The sequence below is a fragment of the Dryobates pubescens genome, chromosome 24 (assembly GCF_014839835.1).
Source record: "Dryobates pubescens isolate bDryPub1 chromosome 24, bDryPub1.pri, whole genome shotgun sequence".
Taxonomy (NCBI): Eukaryota; Metazoa; Chordata; class Aves; order Piciformes; family Picidae; genus Dryobates; species Dryobates pubescens.
In genome coordinates, this window is record NC_071635.1 from 496,820 (window position 1) to 513,447 (window position 16,628).

At 45.4% G+C, this 16,628-nt stretch overlaps 1 protein-coding gene across 5 annotated transcripts in view; it reads right to left on the reverse strand.

Moving 5' to 3' along the window:
- Positions 1 to 1,334: 1,334 nt before the first annotated feature.
- The window catches only part of DCLK2 (doublecortin like kinase 2), a 56,364-nt gene continuing 41,070 nt past the window's right edge, over positions 1,335 to 16,628 (reverse strand). For 2 of the 5 annotated variants that reach the window (XR_008462842.1, XR_008462841.1), the window contains 9 exons: positions 14,763 to 14,882; positions 12,787 to 12,933; positions 10,523 to 10,656; positions 9,158 to 9,235; positions 8,050 to 8,146; positions 7,378 to 7,458; positions 6,201 to 6,317; positions 5,050 to 5,132; positions 1,871 to 1,983 (listed from right to left, as the gene is read on the reverse strand). Coding sequence is in view for 3 of the 5 variants with exons in the window: in XM_054172467.1 (XP_054028442.1) it covers positions 1,894 to 1,983; positions 6,201 to 6,317; positions 7,378 to 7,458; positions 8,050 to 8,146; positions 9,158 to 9,235; positions 10,523 to 10,656; positions 12,787 to 12,933; positions 14,763 to 14,882 (864 nt within the window). In the remaining 2 variants the exon portion in view is untranslated. Of the gene's footprint in view, positions 1,984 to 5,049; positions 5,721 to 6,200; positions 6,318 to 7,377; positions 7,459 to 8,049; positions 8,147 to 9,157; positions 9,236 to 10,522; positions 10,657 to 12,786; positions 12,934 to 14,762; positions 14,883 to 16,628 lie in introns of those variants that run through there. The other 3 variants (XM_054172467.1, XM_054172466.1, XM_054172468.1) reach the window with 2 other exon arrangements.

Genomic DNA, 16,628 nt, shown 5'->3' on the forward strand with positions numbered 1-16,628 from the left:
CAGTAACAGGATAAGAGGAAATGGCTCGAGCTGCACCAGGGGAGGTTTGGCATTTGAAGAAGCTTCTTCATTGAAAGAGTTCTCAAAGCCTGCTACAGGCTGCCCAGGGTGGGCTGTGTGTGGTTGAACCCCATCCCTGGAGGTGTTTCCAAGAGGCAGAGATGTGGTGCTGAGGGACATGGTTTGGCACCAGCCTTGGCAGAGTTAGAGAATGGCTGGACTGAGCTTAAAGGTCTTTTCCAACCCAAACCATTCTATGTTTCTATCAAATGTAGAGTGTGTTATACCCAGGCCATTCCTAACGTGGTGAACTTACTCCAGTGAACTTGCCACAAAGGCAACTCCAGTGACTGCTTGTAGCCTAACCCCTGTCAGCTTCAGACACATGGTTCATACCTTCATTACCTTTTCTATGCCAAGATGCTGTATCCACATCTTTTGGCTCTGCCTTGGCCTGAAGTTATCTGTTGGCACTTTTTGATCCCTTCAGTGATGTATTGCTTACCTCTCCAGTAGGAGCTGGTGGATGTTAGTGGATGGGAAACCCTCTCAGGAATTTTAGGAACTTTTAATGAAGTTAATAGGTACCTAACTGTTCAGTCTCTCCAGAGAGGTTCTGACAGCATTTTCTCTGGCAAAATAACTAGGGTCTCAAATTAAAGAATGACTTCTTGGTTTGTTTTTTTAATGAAGAAAGTTTATTGCAGGTCTTTCTTTTACAGTTCTAGTAGAAAGTATGGCTAAGAAAGAAAATGAGCTATGACCAACTGGTAAGAACGAGCAAAGGAAAAGAAGCAGCTGAATACATACCCTAGTGAACTAAGCATTATGTAAAGGTAAAACCTCATCTATCCTGTGACTGCAGATTAAGGATGGCTGCTCCCCAGTCCTTGTTTCCAGTGCCTGCACCAGGTGAAGAGGGGGATAGCACTTACAACCCTGATGGCTGTTGATGGCAGCTCTTGGAGTAGCTCACCCTAGAACTAGCAACTGCTCCATTCATCCTAACTGATAGAACATGCAGCAGGCTTTCTGTTCACAAGCCCAAAGTCATTTTCTTTTCTCTGATAGGTAGTTTGACCCTGGAGAAGGGTGTGAATGGGACACTTATGGTTAGGAGTGGAAACTGCTAGAACAAAAACTCTTCCTTGGCTCTCCAGTCTTTGTCCACTGCTCACGTTTACATCCCAAGTCACTTCATTTAAATTCACAGCATCTAAACACCTACCCTGCAGCCTGCAAGTCAGGGAACAAACTCGATGCAAACCCAACCATCCTACCCTCTGCCTCCAGTGCTTGTCTCACAGTACGGTTAGTGCACTAAAAAACTGCTTCAAGTTTAGTAGAAACTTGGTTAAAAACAGAGGCATTGGAACAGAAGGCAAATCTTCATCTTCTTCTCTTGTCTTTCTCTCCCACGTCTGAGAATCCTCATCGGAAGAGCAGAGCAGGGTCTGCTTGTAGGGGTGAGGCCAGGCTCATCATTTCACTGCTCATACCAATATGGTTAGTCTGTGTAGAGCCCGAGGCTGTGTGAAATGCAGTTAAGTGACACAGATAACCTGAACGTCGTCCAGCACTGCCAGGCTCCTTCCCCCACTGCTGTGCTCAAGAGGAGGGCAGAGAGCACTTGAGACGCAGGCAGAGCCTGTCTTGGGCTCACCACAGGAGCTGCTGGGGGACTCAAAACACTGTCCTGTGGAGTTCAGAGAAATGGTGGCCAGAGGGCAGGGAGTTTCAGCTGGGTTTGCTTTCCTCAGTCCTAAGCACCAGGCTGATCCCCAGCAAACTCAGGAGATGCTGAGGCAGGGAACGTGGGGGATCAGAGTGGCTCAGAAGCAGCAGGGAAGAGAGTCTTGGATCCAGCCAGGTGAGGATCCTCAGCTGCAGCACTCACTGCAGAAGCTTTCTCCGTTCCAGCTCTACAGAGTCCTGGCAGCGCTTGCTGCAGAAAATCTGACTCTCTTTATCTAGAGCTGTGTTCTACAAACAAACAAACCAACCCCAGGCAAAATATTAGAAAAGCAGTTAAGTCAGAGCCCTGCCTTAACTTAAGGGTTAAAACAATCTACAGACACTGAGTGCATGCCATGAGAGCCAGAAGAAAAGGAGAAATAACATCAGAAATCTCACCTAGCAGTAATTGTAGGGTTCTGTGGGGCTGGCTTGGGAGAACATAAGGAAAAGTTACCTTGCAGACAGACACTTGTCAGGGTGGTGAGAGATTAATGTTTTCTCTTGCAAGTCTGATGTGGAAAAAGTATGCTGTGAGTGGTTATGGGATGGCAGGAGCTCCTCACCTGAGCCACCAGCAGCATTCTGTGCCTGTGCTGTTGCAGACACAAGGTGTCAGAGTATCAGAGGGAAAGCTTCATCCTACATTGCTGGGACAGAGGGGATCTGTGTGAAGGGGACAGGTGAAAACCTAACCATTTTTCTGTCTGAAAGAGGGTCTGCTTTGCTGTTTCTTGTTGGGATTAGGCAAATGACCTCTCATGAAGGTGGCATGGTGGCAGAAGTTAATTTCGGAATACTGTGTGTGTCCTGGGCTGCATCCCCAGCAGCATGGGCAGCAGGTGGAGGGAGAGGATTCTGCCCTTCTGCTCCCCTCTGCTGAGATCCCATCTGCAGTGCTGGGTCCAGCTCCAGAGCCCCAGCAAAAGGAGGATATGGAGCTATTGGAGTGGGTCCAGAGGCGGCCACAAGAATGATCCATGTGCTGGAGCACCTCTGCTGTGAAGACAGGTTGAGAGAGTAGGGGCTGTTCAGCCTGGAGAAGAGAAGGCTCCAGGCAGACCTTCTGGTGGCCTTGCAGTGCTTAAAGCAGCCCAGCAGAAAGCTGGGGACAGACTTTTGAGCAGGGCCTGTTGTGACAGGACAAGGGGGGATGGTTTCAAATCTTATATCAGACTAGATACAAGGAGGAAATTGTTTACACTGAGGGTGCTGAGACACTGGCCGAGGTTGCCCAGAGGGGTCACAGATGTCCCATCCCTGGAACCATTCCAAGTCAGGCTGGATGGAGCTCTGAGCAACCTGCTGTAGTGGTCCCCTCACATGCAACAAGTGACAGGATAAGAGGAAATGGCCCCAAGTTGTGCCAGGGGAGGTTCAGCTTGGATATTAGGACAAATTTCTTCCCCAAAAGGGTTCTCGGGCACTAGCACAGGCAGCCCAGGGAGGTGGTGGAATCCCCATCCCTGGGGGTGTTTCCAAGAGGCAGAGAAATGGTGCTGAGGGCTGCAGTTTACTGATGGACTTAATTAGCAGAGCTGGGTAATTGTTGGCTATGATGATCTGAAAGGGCTTTTCCAGTGCCAAGCAGTCTGTGGCTCTATGAGATGAGCAGCTGAACTGTACCTAGGCTAGGATCTGATTAGCAGTGGTATGCAGTGGTTTTATCACTAGCAAAGCATTTCCTCTTCTGTTTGCTGGGAGAAGTGTTGTGGAGAAGAAACCCAGCAGGTTTCTGCATTTTCAGTGGCAGGGTTAGGTTATTTAACTGGGAGAGGAGATGCTTTCAGTTAATGCTGGCAGTGATTTTCTCCTGTGCTGTTCTCACAGCAGCCTCTGAGAGCTGTCGTACTTTGCACGTAGCCATAAAGAAGAGGTAATGATGCCCAGGGGTGTCTAAGGAAGTAAAAATGTGCTGGTTGTACCAGTGTCCTATCAGGCAGTGTTACACCTGCACTCCCCTAGCATGGTCCCCAAACATGGCCCATGGTCCTGAGCCTTGAGGGTGTGCAGAGCCTGGTGATTTGAGTGAGATACTGTGAGGGACTGGAGAGCCTGGTGGTGGTAGGATTGGCAGTCTCTGCTGCTTTTGGGTTCTCCAGTTGATGGTGGTGACCCAGGTTAGTTGTTCTGGAGAAAAGAAGGCTCCAGAGAGATGATCTTGTGGCCTTTTGGTACTTAAAGGGGCTGATAAGAAAGATGGGGACAGACTTTTTCGGAGGGCTTGATGATCTTAGAGGTCTTTGCCCACCTTTGTGATTCTGTGCTGTCAGAGCTCAGAGTATTTCAAATATGCATCACTTAACAGAGGAAACCTTTTTGTGTGTTAGAGGTTTTCCTTCGCTGTTTTTGTGCAGCTGTAGAACTCTTTCCACTTCAGACTGGCTGAGTTATTTCTCCTTCCCTCTTGTTCCAATGGAGAATGTGTAGTTTGGGTGCAGCAGAACAAAGCGTCGCCGTTAGTACGTACCAGTGCCTTGGACCTACTCAGAGGAAAGCAATGCAGGCGTTGGGAAAGGCAGAGAAAGGAAGGAAGCAAGGGACAGAAACTAGACTTACTTTAAGCAGAACTAACACCATTGCAACAAATAGAGATTTACAGAACGTTTTGAAACTGACCAAAAAAGTAAATTAACTAAAAGATAATCAGTACTGAGCTAAGAGCAACATGCTTATAGGGAGCAGGGGGAGTCTCCTGTGCAACAACACTGAAGTAGGGTATGTGCAGTTTTACTCATCTGCCACAGGATGGTATTATCTGCACTGGCCAGATGACAATATTGGAATGAGGTGATGCTAAAAAGGGATCCCAGTACATGTGCAGGTGGGCGGAGAGCAACGAGCTGTAGTACATGAGAAGTATAATACTCTGCGGGTCTGCATCTGGATGCTTTTAAGCAATGAGCGCTGGTGCAAGTGAAGGACTCGGTAAGTGTCAATGCTCTAGGCAAAGCAGGGCAAGAATAACAAAGTGGGGGTTGAACCCTCAACAGAGCACAGTGTTTTGGACAAGAAGTCACTTGTCCCTTCAGCAAGAACTGGAAGCCGCATTCAGAGGTTATTTTGCATTTACATCCTTCCATACCTGTTAGAAGGAAATAAGGCAGGAAAAGGGCAACTGGAGAGCTTTACTGAGGTGTGCTTTCATGGCTGGAGGCATGTCAGTAGCTAACAGCAACAGAGAAAACCCCACGCCAAGAAGCCAGAAGCTATGCTGTGTCAGAGGTCTGAGACAGGCTTAAGTGGCATGCAAGTTGGAGAGGGGCTGAGAGTTAGAGTTCAAATTGCTCTGATTACATGTAGTGCATTTTATACCAGTGTTCAGCTTCAGGCTTATCCATAGTCTCAAGAGTATAAAGAATGAAGCTCTGAAGTGCCTCTCAAACTGTCAAGTCAAACTGTCAAATAAAATGTAGACAACAGCATGAACCTGAAATCCATTTTCTGACTTCTCTCTTTATTTTTACATCACCACTTTTCCTACCTCTAAGTCTTTTGCCTATTTAGTTGCCAGAAAAGTACTTGCAAAAGCATGTATCTGTGTGCAGAAATGCAACTGACTTCACCTACTTTCAGACACTGAGAGGATTCTTTGCTGGCTGGTGGGGACTAGACTTGGAGCCATTAATACTAATGGGGAGAGGTGGAGATCGCTGTGATGGCACTAGTGGGGATGGTTTCATTCTCAGTAACTGAAGTGTTTCTTAGTAACTGCTTTTAGTAACCATTTTTCTAAGAGGATCTTCAGTTACCAAAGAAAAATAACCCCAGTTACTCTGTGTGCTGGGTCCATCCTGGCATCGGGCAAGAAGGAACCACAGGAAGAAGAGAGGCAGTTTGGTCTCTGTAGCAGTTGCATGGCCTCTGTCCAGTTGCAAGTGCACTCCTGAGCACTGAGAACAGGAAGCTTCATGACTCACACCTCTACCTTCTGGAATTACTGTGTGCTCAGTTTAACTAGAGGCCATCAGGGTTCCTTTGTGTGCCTGGAGGAAAGTTCTCCATTAGGGATATCAGGATTTCGAGTGGGACAAAATGGACATGGTACATATTCCATACCAGAAGAAAAGTTTCTGCAGTGCAGTCTGGTTTCTGGGCAGGATGCTCAGGGTCAAGCAATACTTGGTGGGGAAGAGCCTGCTTGGCTAATTAGGTGGTAAGGATGATTAAAAAATAAGACAGGTTTTATAATAAGGATTTAAATCATTAATAAGCTCCATTCCAGTGTGCAGCTACTTGGTGCTGACATGTTTCTGTTTCAGGTGGGTTTCACAGCTTAGCCAGCAGGCTGTGGCAGGCTGGTTGCTCTCAGGCGAGGATGAAACAATCCACACTAAATACAGCCTAGAATTAGAGACTAGTCTAGCTTGGCTTTTGCTATTCTTGCACCACACAAGCTCCTAGAGCACTGATAGGGAGGTATGTAAAGTGTAATATCAAGGGAGAAAAATGTTAAATTCTCTTACCATGATGACAGAAACCCCAGCAGATGTGTTATTGTGCTTGGGTAGGGTGTTATTAAAGTGCTGCTTCAGTTTACCTGTTACTTCAGCTTGCATATTATTTTCCTGAGAAGCATCATCCTGCACAAGGATAAACACAATATTCAATCATGGGGAAAAAAACCCACCCTAAATTCTGTTGGAATGTGACTCAGTAAGAGAGTGTTCCAGTGCCTCCAGGTGCCTCCTGATTTTTAAAGCATTCAGACGGGCAGCCCAGGAGTGGATGCACTCTGCTATGTGAGATGGTTAAGGCAGAATGACAGAGCAAAGGAACACAGTGACCACAGCGGTGTGGATGAACTTCTGTTTCTCACATCACCAAGTGACACTCAGCCTTTCAGTCCATTGATTTGTCCCACAATTGCAAGCTCCCAAGTTTGATTTAAAAATAAAATGATTCAAATAATGTTAAAGCCCCATGTTTAGCTTTAAGGCAGCACTTCGAAGGGTCTGTCATGTCCTGAGGGTGGAAACATTAGAGGAGCATAACTAGGTTGGAAAGGAGCCCTTGTGCATGGACACAGATTGTTTGAGGGAGCATCAGTGATCATTGTCAGTCCCTCTTCTAAAATGTGTTTGGAAATCACCATTGTGTACATTTGTGTTTATTAATTAATGAACTGATGTTAAAGCAATAAGCAACAGGCCTTGGTGTTCCCCACTGCTGCTGCCCCAAGAGATGATGGATCCAGCAGCCTTGTGCCTCTGTTAAATTAAGTATTTTAACTGCTGGTTTTCTCTTGCAAAGCTTGAAGTGCTTTGAGAATCAGGAGATTGTATTTTAAGTAGCACTGCAGCAAGCAAGAGGCCAACATGCCCAGCAGTGCTTCCACAGACACATTTCTGAGATGATTTTTCCAGGCTGCTTGTGAAATAACAAGAGAAATGGCCAGGGGACATCTGCCTGCCATGGTCTAGCAGAGTTACAGCCACCCCCAGCACCTTCAAACCCCTCGCTCTCCTCTTTTAGAGCACACAAGCTGAGGGTGCTGAAGCAAATTTCAGCCTCGTGCTGTCCTCCTTTCTGTGGAAACTGGACCAATGGGTGCAGTAGAAGTGTATTGCTGCTTCTGAAAACCACACTTTAATGGTGAGATTGAATACAGAATTGGAGAGAAGGAATAAGGAATTTACTCACTGACACCCAGGGATGGCTTAGGATCTGCGCTGCTGTGTAGCGGGCTTCAGCATTCACGTGTAACATCAGGCTAATCAATTCCTGTGTTAAAGGAATAGAAGGGGGGGAGGAAAAGAGTTGGAGGAGAGTGTGAAAGGCTATTACAATGGAAAATATTGCATCAAGTTCTTGGTGCAGTTCTCTTGCTATCTGGGTGAAAGAAAAACACCCAGCTTACAGTGATAGCAAGACCCACTGACACCAGCGGGGAGCCAAAAACTTGCCCTTTAGGTTTGAAAGTGGTGCTTGACAGCATATTTCAGATCAACTTCCTTATTGTATTCATGTTTCACTGAGTCTTTTGAAACCAGCTGAAAAGGAGATGCTAAACTGCATCCAGTCCACATAGCAATGATTCTTCTCTTTCAGAGAGGCACTGATTTTATAGCTGAAGCATTGAACCTGCTCTGGCAGCCCATGGTTAAGTACACTGAAGAGCATGTGATGGTCACTGAATGCAGCTGGCATTCTGCTGCACTTAGGCCCTCAGACAACAACATGATGGTCTGCGAAACCTGAGCTTTCATCATGCACTGCTGAGCTAATCAAATAAAAAGGCAGAGTAAGAATGTTCTGAATCTTTCCAACAGAGCATGCAGGAACAGCATTTCAGACTGGAAAGCATATTGCTACCTTGGCTGAATCAGTGATGTTATCCCAGTAGGGAGAAGGAAATTCCAGCTTCCCAACAAGTATCTGATCAAAGAGGTCTTCCTGGAGGTTGTTTTCACTGTAGAATAGCAGTAATGAATAAAGATTGTGAGAAAGAAAATTAGAAAGAAACCCAAAAATAATTTAAAAGAACTAAAAAGGAAAGGAATCCAGAAGAACTAAAGGGAAAGCATAAAGAAATCAAAGGATTTTTTACTTGCTGTGGGGGTGGAACAGCAATGATGTTATATCAGCCATTATAGATGCATCGTTTTCAAGGGGCAGCACTTCTGGGGTGTTTGCTATAGTTTCAGGAGTGATGAGAACAACAAAACCCTGATTTATTGAGGTGAAAGACATACATGGAGGTGAAAGGACTTCCACTGGAATAGAGACTGCATAGCTGGTGTGATAATTTTTCTGTAATTGCTTATTATTGTATTCTTTTCAAAATATTCTGGTGGGGTTTAGTTTAAAACTAAGTATTTTGATGTCAAAATAGATGAGCAGACAGACCATGCACAACTGGCGAGTGTGTGCCAATTCCTACTCCTTCCCTAGGGAAAACCATTGCATATCCATTCCAGTTTGGAGTAGAACTCACACCTGCTGTGACTCTGAGCAGCAGGAATGGCGTTTGCAAACTGTCACTCGTGCAGCACTTGTCAGCACGGCTGACAAGGTTGGAAAGGCAACATGAGCACATTGTCCTCCTCGCCCCCCCCCCCTTAGCCTCCACGCAGCGAGCTGCTGTGCCCGGACAGGAACACTAGGGGGCAGACCACACACGCGCATGGGGCCGGGCCGGACAGCAGACAACCGGCACAGGAGCGATGCCCTCGCCCCGGCGGATCTCACACACAGCACTGAGCCAGATGCCTCCCTACAAAAATAATAACACGGATCCCACACCCAAGAGGGGGCATGTGAAACCAATTAGGAAAAAAAGGCACAAAAAGGTAAAGAAAATGTGCTGGTCTCGTGATGGTTTTGTTCCCCAGGATGCCTCCTCCAAGGGATAGGGTAAGGCTTGTTCAGTAGGGACCTGTGGTTCTTTGCTGGTTTTCCTTTGGAGCCACAGGACACTCACCTGCGAAAAGGAGGGAATCCACATAGCAGAATGTATGTGATCACTCCTGCAGCCCAAATATCCACCTTCAAGCCATAGCTGAGGAAAAAGACTCTGTTACTTGTGGTGGCTTCAAACAAAGACGCATTGCAGTCCAACAGCTGATTACCCTTACATGATTTTATACTGGAATGGAAGCTCCTTGCTGATGGTGAGGAAATGGAGTTTGTACCGAAGTGTCATTTTACTTGGCATCCTTCAGCCTTTAGGAAACCAGAATAACATAATTTCTCAGGTTGTTTTTTTTCTTCTTCTATAAGCCTCAAGGCTCTCCAGGGTCTTTGAATATACTCAGATTCAATTCAGTGTCAAGGTTTCCCAGCCCAGAATCACTAATGATAGACAAGGATGTGCTTTCTCTGTTCCCATCCTGGAGTAATGAGCTCTAAGGTTATCCTGAGTTGCTAAGCAACAGGGAAGATACCAATTCTCCAGTCTCTCCAGTGAGCATCACAGGGAAAAAGAAATGCACTTTTCTTTTAAAGCACAGCAACGCTAGGGGTCAAGAAGAGGTCTTTTTCCTGTTACACATTCAGTTTGTCAAAATGTAGAAGATGCCCTTTGATGTTTGAGCTCCCTGCAGCTGTGAAATTCTCCTCCACTCGACAGAGACACTGAACAATGCTTGAAACCCTCCCTCTTGAAGACCAAATTCAGCATGGTCAGAGCTATGGAACGGAGGTCTAGGTCTGAAAGGGATGATGAGTTGTGGAATTCTACTGTTTTACAAAATGATTATGCAACCACCTGCTAAATACAGAAAAAAATCAGCCTGCCTAAACTCAGGGGTATAAAATCACACGTGTCACCCAACATGATCTAATTAGAGCTGCTCTGAGCACAGGACTAGGGTAAGTGAGCTCTGGAGCCTCTTCCAGTATACACTGCTCCCTCTCTCACACAAACACTGTTTCACTTCTCATTGCCCCCCTAGCAGTACCACAGCTGGTACAGTGGGCTCTGGATGGAGAGACAGGGAATGTGAACTCCAGTGCATCAGCACTGGTTGTAGGGAGACGGTAAGGCGGCAAAGGTGAATTCTGGTGCTGCCTGTTTTGCTATAGATGGTTTGGTTAACAGAAGATGAAGGACCACCTGACTAGAGCATTCTAGTTCTTCCAAGGGTTAGGAGCTACCTCCCATCCCTGAAGATATTCAAGGTAAGACTCAACAGAGCTCTGGGCAGCCTGGTCTAGTGGACAATGTCCCTGCTGACTGCAGAGGGGGTTGGACTGGATGACCTTCAGAAGTCCCTTCCAACCTAGACCATTCTATGATTCTATGCAAAGTAAGTGGTGACAAAACTTGTGTCTGAGTCATCCTCACCCTGTCTCGGCGATGATTTCTGGAGCCACATATGTGGGGGTACCACAGACAGTATAGAGAGGTCCTTCAACCACAGTCGCCAGTCCAAAGTCTCCTAGCTTCAAAGACTTGGTTCCATCTGAGTATTCACATACCTAAAATCAGCAACATAAGACCAAAATGAGGAGGAATACATCTGGATTCTTTAAATCCTTTGGAAAATACTAAGCATCACACAGGGAAGACAGGAGAAAGAGTAACCTGCAGGGAAAGAGTGAAATGGTGGCCAGTGACTGCCACAGTGCTGCTGAGGCTCCTGTTCAATGGAGCTGTCTGCAGATATGTAGGTCAGATCATGACACAGCCTCAGAGAGACAGGGGAGGGGGGGGAAACAAAACCCAACTGTAGAATGCTGAGTTTTAAACCTATTAAGAAAAAAATATAATGCTCTACTTCCATTTGATTGTGGTCTAGAGCTGAAAAGGGAGTTGGCAGCTACACTCAGATTTGTTAAACATCTGTCACTAACTTAGCATAAATCTGGCCAGTTAGCATATTGAGTATTGCACAGGCAAATGTCTTCCCTAAGCTTAGTCTGGGCAAATCAGTGCAGTAGTGAGAAAGCTGACTGAGAACTGATGAGGTTTCTGTGCAACCCAAGGGCATCTTACCACAAGCATGACAAAGGATCTAAAGCATCTTGTTCCCTGTCCTTTTGGTGATGAAAGAAGGTAAATTTCAATGGATAGCAAAATTAAATCAGACCAACAGCAAAGGAAACATCCCCAACAAATTGTTCTCAGTTTTGTTCTTAGAGGAGGTTTACACTGATGTGATTTCAACAGGATCTGGTTTCTAAAATGTAGGACTCCAAAGTCTCCAAAACGAGAGAATGTGTTTGGTTTTCCTGAACAAGGGAGTACTGCTGAGGCACTTCCTTCATTCCCCTGTGTAATTCATTGTCAAAGGAAGCAGTTTTTCTCCTTGATGTAATAGCCTCATAGCTGCAGTTACTCTTAAGAGTTTGTATCTTTAAATGCATGACGAGGAAGGAGACAGTGATGACCCTGTGCAGAAGAACCAGCTCCTTGCAATTACAGGTAGCTACTGATGGGAGTTGTTTGCATTCAATACCAGTCTGGTATCTTAACATTCTGCCACTGTCAATCACAGTGAGTAAGATTTGCATCAGCTGAGTAATCTCTTTAGGCTTTCTAGGCAGAAAGGACATTTGTGCCTATTTATAACTGAATCAGTCACTAATGAGAGCTTAAAATTTCTTTGGACTGGCTGTGTTTAAAGACGCACTGAAAATAAGTGAAACTTCCACCTTCATTTTCTTTCTCTGTGTCACATTGCTGTGCCCCCCTCCCTCCTTTGGCTAAGCAACCTAATTTATTTCAGGGCTTATTTAAATTGCTGAACATTGTTAGTGGAATTAGTTGGGGAAGACTGCACTATTAATTGGGAAACATTTTCAGCTTATAGTCCTATCCTTGTAACAGGTCAAAATCCAGTCTAGGATAAGCCATGACTCCTACTTCTGATGCAAACTCATTAAATGGGATTGACAAACACCACAGAAGGCTTTAGGAAATGCCTACCAAGTGCTCATGGAAGCTACTGGCATTCCTGATGAGTGCTTCAGGCAGAGGAGATGATGGCCCTATGAATTCAGTGCAAGACATGCAATATTCCCCACCCCATTTCCCTTCATCTATAGGGCAGATCACACTCTTGCCTACAGACTTCTGTGAACTCATCTAAGTAGACTTCATGGCAACTCTCATCTTCACAGTCATTTTTATGTCCCTGCTGAGAGCAAAAGTATGGTCCCCTAGGACAAAATAAATGTATGTACAGATCTAATTCATGGCTAGAATACAGTAAATCATCAGAAAGATGTTCCTACTGTGACAGTGAAAGAAGAAGACACCAATAATTGCTTGTGCTCATGATCATTCAAAGAGATGGCACTCAGCCCACCTCTTCTCCCACTTGCAAATGATAATAAATAATTCATGGCCATGGCTTTAAAATTCATTGTTCTGTGAGACAAAATGGCAGCCACTCAAAATGTAAATAGAGGTCTAAGGAGAGGTTTGAAACACATCTTACTTGGGTTATGGTGATTGCAATCTCATGGCAGAAGATTTATCTCATACATACTTATTCTAAATTAATATTCCTGCTGTTCTCTGCTCAGCTCCTTGACATTTACATACAAGCATCTGCATTAATGAGAACAAAGCAAGAGAAAATAGTACAAATAAATGGGACCTACCAGGAGGTTTTCTGGCTTGATGTCTCTGTGCACAATGTTGAGGCCATGGAGGTACTTGAGAGCACTGGCTAGGTTGTAGACCATTGCACTCCCATCTCGCTCGGTGTACTTTGTAGAGGAAGTGATAGCATCGAACAGATCTCCTCCCTAAAGCGATGGGAAGGTGATAGATCGTGACAGGAAACATCATTAGGCTGGTATTTCCAGGTGTTTCAGAGAGGCAGAGATGTGGTGCTGAGGGACATGGTTCAGCACCAGCCTTGGCAGAGTCAGAGAAGAGTTGGACTGGATGAGCTTAAAGGGCTTTTCCTACCAAACCCATTCTATGACTAAAAGGCCACATGCAATCTTCCTGTACAAGAGGCATGCTCAAATGCCTGCTACACAGGAGAAAAAGAAATCCCTCTTGTGCCTGGGATCGTGGACTGGGACTTGGATCAGCTACATTGAATCACAGAATTGTAGAATGGTCTGGGGCCTCTGAAGGTCACCCAGTCCAACCCCTCTCCAGTAAGCAGGGACAGCCTCAAGGCTGCTCAGATTCTACCTGTATTCCAAGCTTCTGCTGTCGTGAGTGTGGGCAAACCACAACTCTTCTCTTTCTTCATTTCATTCTGTTGATCTTCCTACCTTTGATCACTGATTATGTTACCTGCAGGCACAGGCATAGTTTCCCTTCTCTTCATCTTACCAATAGAACTCCTTTACCCAGCAAAAACCAGCCCTGCTTTGGGGAAGCCTGAATAAAAATAGCCCAATAATGAAAAGCCTCACATAGCAAGTGTTCAGGCAGTGTAATGCCCTGCAAATTGCAGTGTCTGTAGCAGAAATACCACAGGAACATAGCTGAAGAGTACCAACAGCATAAGCATGATCTTTCCTAACCCAAAGGGTTCCATGATACACCACTGTGCAGAAGCTACAGGGGACTTCTGAAGGGGCCAGTTGTGCAGCCTCTGACTTTCAATGCCCTGTTCCTCCTGGGGTGCATTACGAGAGGTAAGCCACTTACTGATCCAGCAATTTCCAGACACAGCAACAAATTTCATGTGGGTTACCCTGGATACATCTGTAGGAGTGATCTGTCTGAGCTGTGGGTGGCATTCCAAGCATTTCAGTGCATGGGGCAGAGAAGCACCAATTCAGGAAATAGGGGCCATGGCGGTGGCTTATTAAAATAAAACCAACAAAACCCCCACCTCTTAAACCAAAACAAGCCTCTGTTATACAAAAATACCTTCTGAAAAGGAAGAGAAATGTGTAGGCTACAGGAATTAAAAATTCAGCAACTACGGACTTGGATGTTTCCCAGGCTGGCAACTATTCCAGAGGGGAGTCTGGAATCTAACAGTGCTTCAGACAGAAATAAGAAGTGGTGGTGAGGATCTGCGTGATCCAGCCAGGCTGATGGGTGCAGCGTTGCTGTCTGTGTGCAGAACACAGAGGAGAGTGCACAAGGGAAGACAGCCACAACTGGTGTGTTTGGTTCATAGTGACAGCAAAAGGAAGGGTTTTGTTTTCCGTTGTGTGAAAGCAGCATCTGTTTTGTGAACTGGAAATCAGGTAGTGAATGTCTGATGTAAGCAGAACAAGTGGGGTTTGCCGAGTTCATTGTCTATCAAGCTAAAGTCAAAGAGAGCTTTTCTTGAACACAAACCATTAAAGGAAGGTATCAGTGAGAACAGTGCAGGTGTTCTGTCAGTAACTGCACATTGCTGTTAACCCTGCATGTTGCAAACAGGACCTAAACACCACTGTCCACCTCTCTAGACTCTGCCCCTTGCAAAACTGCCTCCGATCTGTGCACACCACCTGATGGCAACAGAACAGACATCAGTTCTGTTCCTAGAGCTGACTGACAAGAGTATTTGGATGAGGAAAAGTGCAGGCTGCCACTGAACCCCTACCTGACTTCTGTCTTCCCAGAGCTGAATGCTCCTAAACACTCCTCAGGGAGTAAGTCTCTCGAGCCTCACCTTGACCAGCTCCATCACCAGATAGAGTTCAGCTGGGGTGTCCATCTCCTCTATCAGCATGATGATGTTTGGATGCTTCACCTGGCGCAGGATAGACACTTCATTTTCAATCAGGTGTTCCTGTTCAGAGAAGAGGACAGAGGTTCATCTGAACAGGCATTAAATTGCCAATTTGCTTTTCCTTTGATGGCTGGATACCCTTTTTGCTGTTTAACTTAGAGAGGATTACAGTCAGAGGCTGGATTTTTAACTTGCATTTTAGCCCAACTGTACTTCATCCCTGACTAAATTTAATGTAAAATACCACATTTCACACAACATAACCAAGGGGATGTGTCTGGAAAAAGACCCCAGCACTTGCCAGCGGTTCGGGAAGTGCAGATTACATTCTTACATGGGTATTAGGAGGTGAAATTAAGTTCAGAACCTCCTGACCCCGAGCTGGTTCTTTGTAACCTGTCATGGTCTTGATCCTCCGCAGCCTTCACCTGTCAGCTAGCACAGGTTACTCAAGGACAGATTACTTAGGATTTATTTTTAAGGGCTTTATTTTCTTAAAACATTGTGGATGACATACAAGAAGAATACTGTGGCTGCCTTGGTTGTGGCTGTCACTTCATTCTCTAGGTACGTTCAGATTTACAAGCCACAGAAATAGCTCGGTTGAGTCGTCGTGGCTACAACAGCTTAGCAGCACACAGACTGAGTTTAATATCCCCTTCCCTAGCCTTCTGAGGAAGTAGAAATTAGCTCCAGAATGGTTTGTTTTCTAGCACTTGTTGGTACTTGGTGAACACTGGGAAGCAGATAAAACAACATGCCCCTCTTGGGTGGAGAGTGATTTGCATTTTCCTTTAGAAGGAGTGGACTACAGCTACTGCATGAAGGTTCACTGCAAAATGAGCAGCAACACCTGCATAGCACAGTGCTCTCCTCAGCTTGGGCAGGGAACGTGTCACTGGCCTTGGGAGTGAGCAATGCTTAATGCGCTTATCAGAAGCATGCACTTCATGCACCTGTGAGCAGAGCAGTAGGTGATCCCCTGTGCACAGGCAGTGCCTGGAGCCCTTACACTACTTCATCTTCTCTCTCCAGGGTTATTTAGGGCTGCATTGTGCCTTCCCAAAGCTTTAGGTGGCTACCCAGAAACCACATGCCATTCGTGCATCTGATGTCGTGAGAGTGTGAATAGTCACACCATTGGAATTCAGTTTGAGAGAGCATCAATTGTCATTCTGAACAAACATGTCTGCTCCAAGCAAAGTGCTCTGGAGGAAAAAACACCACAACAACAATAACAACAAACAAACATGAAGCAATTTTGTTAAACACGATGCCGGATCTCATCACCAGACCAAAGTGAACAGCCACAGCATACTAAGCTTTATGGATGGAAGCCTGTAAAGTCAAAACCAGCAGTAAGAGTCCAAGCGAAAACTAGAATGGGATGTTTCTACCTAAAGAACAGAACAAATTAGTTCATCTGATTTAACATCCATTCATTTCCACTAAAACACAGCAGCTTTACCTGCTCCCTTCACCTCACTCGACTACATTGTTAAGGCCTTTAAATAGGGCTCAGGCATAAATAAGGTTTAAGGTAAGCAATCATAATGATTCTTTTTAAAAGGGCTCCAAACTGCTGTTGAACTGCTCTGTTAATACCTGTCCTTAAACTGCTAGCACGTACACTTATTTTCAACCACCCCATTGGTTTTTCCTATAGTGTGTCATGGAAAAAAATAAGTAACACTCTCCACCTGGTTCTGACATTCTCCCAGGTAATGCAGCATAGATTTCAGTTACATTAATATGATTTATTGACAGAGAAATTATTGTCTAATTAACATTTAAGCCACCTGTGGA